Below are 4,446 nucleotides of genomic sequence, written 5' to 3'. Positions count from 1 at the left end.
GATTCATCTACGTTGATTCACATAGCTCTTTTAGTCCCAAGAGGGCAGATATGAACCGTCCCATTTTACAGATGCAAAACCGTGACTGCTCGGGAAAAAACGAGTGGCTTTGCGACGACGAAATCCCAGGACGCCACCGGGCCACGTGCGGCGGCGCATCTGGCCCCTCGCGATCCCACCCGCGCACGCTCCCTCCCGCGCTCCCTCCCAGCCGCCGCCGCGCCGGGTCCACGTGTGTGTGTCTGTGTGCGGAATGGGGACGGGGGCGGCGCCGCCGGAGGGGTGGGGTCCGGGCAAACGTCACGGGCGGTGCGGCCCAATCAGCGGCGGGCTCGCGGCCCCGGCGCTGGTATTGGGGCAGCGAGGGGGCAGTTCTCTATAACGCGGTCTCCGGGAGCCAGCGGGGAAGAAAGAAACCGAGCGGGCGGAAGGCGCCCTCCCCGCCGCCTGGGCCCGGGCACCGGGTGCCGGGCCCGGGGTCCTTCCCGCCTCCCACGGCCGCCGGCCGCTTTGTTTCCCCTGCCTCTGCGCTTCGGGCGACTCGAGAGGGTCTCCCGCCGGGGCTACGAAGGGGACGCGGCGGCAGAAGGGCGGCCGACCCCGCCGGGACTCACAGGGACCCAGGAGTCCGGCCGCCGGGAGGGCCGCGTGAGGAGAGCGAAGAGGGAGCCCGAGCTCTGCGGCCCCGGGTGCCGGGCCGGGGGCGCCCGTGAGCAGAGACCTCCCCGTCGACGGGGGGCGATGTTCCCCTCGCCCGTGGGCTCTTCGGGCAGCCAGGGCATCCCGCCGCTGGGACCTGGACCCCCTCATTGGGCACCCCTCAGGCTGCTCCATGGAGACCCTGTGCCCCGCGCCCCGCCTGGCAGTGCCGGCGTCCCCGCGAGGGTCGCCCTGCTCCCCCACGCCCCGGAAGCCGTGTCGGGGGACCCAGGAATTCTCTCCGCTGTGCCTGCGTGCCCTCGCCTTCTGCGCCCTTGCCAAGCCCCGGGCGTCCTCTCTGGGCCCGGGGCCTGGGGAGCTGGCGGCGCGGTCCCCAGTGCTGCGGGGCCCTCAGGCCCCCCTGCGCCCTGGCGGCTGGGCCCCGGATGGCCTGAAGCACCTCTGGGCACCGACCGGGCGGCCCGGCGTTCCTAACACCGCGGCCGGCGAGGATGCGGACGTCGCAGCGTGCCCCCGCCGCGGAGAGGAGGAAGAGGGCGGAGGCGGTTTCCCGCACTTCGGCGTTCGCTCCTGTGCACCTCCGGGCCGCTGCCCTGCGCCCCCGCACCCTCGGGAATCTACGACCTGCTTCGCCTCGGCCCCGCCTCGCCTGGCCCCGGGTCTCGAGCCTCAGCGTGGCCCAGCCGCCAGCCCGCCTCAGGAGCCCAGTTCCCGGCCTCCGTCGCCACCTGCGGGCCTCTCCACCGAGCCCGCGGGTCCCGGGGCGGCGCCGGGGCCGTTCCTGCCTGGCCAGCCTGCCGAAGTCGATGGAAACCCCCCGCCGGCCGCCCCCGAGGCTCCAGCGGCCAGCCCCTCGACGGCCAGCCCGGCTCCGGCCGCACCCGGAGATCTCCGCCAGGAACATTTCGATCGTCTGATCCGCCGGTCGAAACTTTGGTGTTACGCGAAGGGCTTCGCCTTGGACACTCCGAGTTTGCGCCGGGGGCCGGAGCGGCCGCCTGCGAAAGGGCCGGCTCGGGGAGCCGCCAAGAAACGCCGGCGGCCGGCGCCCCCTCCGCGCACCGCGCAGCCCCGCCGCCCTGCACCGACGCTCCCCACCACGAGCACCTTCAGCCTCCTCAGCTGCTTCCCCTGCCCCCCGGCCCTGGTGGTGGGGGAAGACGGAGACCTAAAGCCAGCATCCTCGCTTCGCCTCCAGGGAGACTCTAAGCTCCCGCCCGCCCACCCGCTGTGGAGGTGGCAGATGGGGGGTCCCGCTGTCCCTGAGCCCCCTGGCCTCAAATTCTGGGGGATCAACATGGATCAAAGCTGACCGTGGGACTTCTGCTAAAGGGGAAAAGTTGAGACCATGGCCAAACAGCAGGCTTGAGGAGGGAGCCCCATTTCTCACATTTGTCCCCTTCCTTTACATTTTAGGAGCTGTGGGCAGAGGGACCTAAATGACAGTGATCTTCATTCAAGCACCTAAGTTTTCGGGGTGACAGTCCCTCCCCCTCATCCTTTGCAGAGGAACCCAGGGCTGGAGTCGGGAGAAGGCTTAAGCAAAAAAGGCTGATGACATAGATTCCAATCCCTGCCCCCTTCCATCTCGGACCGTTGGAGGCAGGGCCTGCACCCCAGTGGGAGCAAAGGAGGCCACCGCTCAAAGACAACCCCCCCAAAAAAAAGGGGAGAGGAGAGACCTCGGTGATGGACAAACCGGTTGTTACTGTGTCTGTGGGCGAGCCTGGGGTGCGGGGGCTGTGGTGGGGGTGGGGAGATGATTGGCAGCTCCCTGGGGGCATCCCCCACCCCCACTGTCCAGGCCTTTAACCCTTTGCTCCCCTCAGGCCTTCCCTAACGCTCCAAGCACCGCTGGAGCCTTTAATGGGTGAGGGAGCTTGGGTAAGAGGAAGATCACCCCCTTCCTGTCCCCTTTCTAGGCCCCCGCAAGTGCAGGTGACCCTTAATTGGTGAGATCTTCAGCCTCAGCCGCCGACCTTTCCCTTTTGTCCAGTTTTGGAGTTCCCGTTTTTTCCTTGTTTGCTTTCCGAGTGTAAGGTCTGGCCGGTGAGAAAGATTCCCCCCAACCTTGATTAATCAGCCCCCTCCCCCAACTTACTTCCCTTAGGACGGGTAGGGCTGAGGGACCTCCTCTCCTAGAAAGTGCTTACTTTGCCTGAGGAAGGGGCTAGACACTGTCCCAGGGAAAGTAATAGAAGGTGGAAGAAATCAATAAAATCAGACCAAACAAGTCGCCTTTCGAGGGCCTCCACCGATTTATGGATGAGAGGGGGTGGAGGTGGAAGGCAGGCCCAAGTCCATTCTTTGGACACCCAAACTCAGCCCCCTTAAAGAGTGGAAACAAAACAAGCTGCACTTTGCAGAGGTGGTAAATGAAAGGACTCTTGGCCTAACTGCAAGAGTCCCCTGGGGTTTGAAGGGGCAAAGTTTGAGTCTGGTTGGAACCTGGGCTGAGGTACCTTAAGCTTCCCCCCGCAACACCCCAGCCTCAGGCATTGCGGGAGTTGTCAGAGATCTGATGGATCCGAAGGGGGCAGGGCCAGGGGATTAGGTTTGGGGTCAGAGGTTCTGTTTTCCAGGGGAGGGGTGAGATAGGCCTGGATCACGCCCTCTGCTATGCCCTCCAGCTAGGAGGATCTTGAGTCAGAGAGGATTGGAAGTGCTTTCTCCTCCATCCAGGTGAGGTCAGGGGAGCTTAGGTCTTAGGGAGATGGCAAGTTGAGGTGTGAAGGGAAGTTGGGGCTTTGGGAGCTGCCAAACAACTGAGGGACCCAGTGCCCCTTACGCCCCGCACTAGTGAATAGCGCCCCCTCTTCCCCCGAAAACGAGGTGAGAGAGGAACAATTCCCACGCTAGGGAAGGACTTGTCTCCTTTTCTGTGAAAATGCTTTGTAAAAAGTTGTTATTGTTTGCATAGAGCAGATTCTTGGGAAAAACTGTTTTGGACCATAAAAGTTTTGTTTGTTTTAAAAACTGTCTCCTTTCATTTTTCTTTCCTTGGGGGTGAGGGTGGGGGTGGGGTGGGTGGGCGTGGGGTGGGCACTTCTCTCTTTTTCCTTAACATCTGGCCTCTGTGAACCCTGCTGACCTCCCCTCCCCCTCCAGCTGTGTTGTGGGAGGAGGAGGAAGAAGGGGTGGGGGAGTGCCTTCCACCCTGTGCTTCGGGGGTCTCCATCTTATTTTGCCCCCCAAGAATGGAGAATGGGAGGAGGAAGACAGACACGAGGGGTGGGGAGAGAATCACCATGAAGAGGGGTGCTGTTAGAAGTCTGGAAAGGCAGACTCCCTGGTTTTCAAAGGCCTCTTGGTTTTAGTAACGCGCTCCGGGTCAGCGTCTGCCCCACCCGCCTGCCTGGAGCCGGGCACGGGATGATGGCGTGAGCTCTGGGTGAAGGAGGAACGGCTGGTGGGCATGAAATACTCTTTTTGGACTTTCCTCCTCTTCGGGGCAGGAGGAGATGCTGTTAATTTAGGTTCTTTCCTCCCTGCGCCACCTGCCCCCACCCTCACTCCCCCACCCCCGCCCTGCAAATGAAAGGATTACAACTCAACCTGGAAGGGGGCAGGGTGGTGAGTTAAAAAACACACCTTTTGGCCAAATAAGATTTAATTCTAGTTGTTTTACAGAATAGGGAACTACGTTAGTTTCCCAGGGCTGCCATGACAAATCACAACAAACTTGGTGGCTTAAAAGACAGATATTTAAGCGGCCGGGTACGTTGGCTCACGCCTGTAATCCCGGCATTTTGGGAGCCCAAGGCGGGTGGATCACAAGGTCAGGAG

General features: G+C 62.6%; 1 protein-coding gene across 1 annotated transcript; it reads left to right on the top strand.

The window, feature by feature from the left end:
• The first annotated feature begins 369 nt into the window (after window positions 1–369).
• Window positions 370–3,636, top strand: EPOP (elongin BC and polycomb repressive complex 2 associated protein). The gene has a single exon (XM_032163416.2). The coding sequence runs from the start codon at window positions 833–835 to the stop codon at window positions 1,970–1,972; it is 1,140 nt and encodes a 379-aa protein (XP_032019307.1). The 5' UTR covers window positions 370–832; the 3' UTR covers window positions 1,973–3,636.
• The last annotated feature ends 810 nt before the right edge of the window (window positions 3,637–4,446 follow it).

The sequence above is a fragment of the Hylobates moloch genome, unplaced genomic scaffold (assembly GCF_009828535.3).
Source record: "Hylobates moloch isolate HMO894 unplaced genomic scaffold, HMol_V3 SCAFFOLD_10, whole genome shotgun sequence".
NCBI lineage: Eukaryota > Metazoa > Chordata > Mammalia > Primates > Hylobatidae > Hylobates > Hylobates moloch.
The sequence above is the reverse complement of the archived record's forward strand: the minus strand, read 5'-3'. Positions and strand labels throughout refer to the sequence as shown.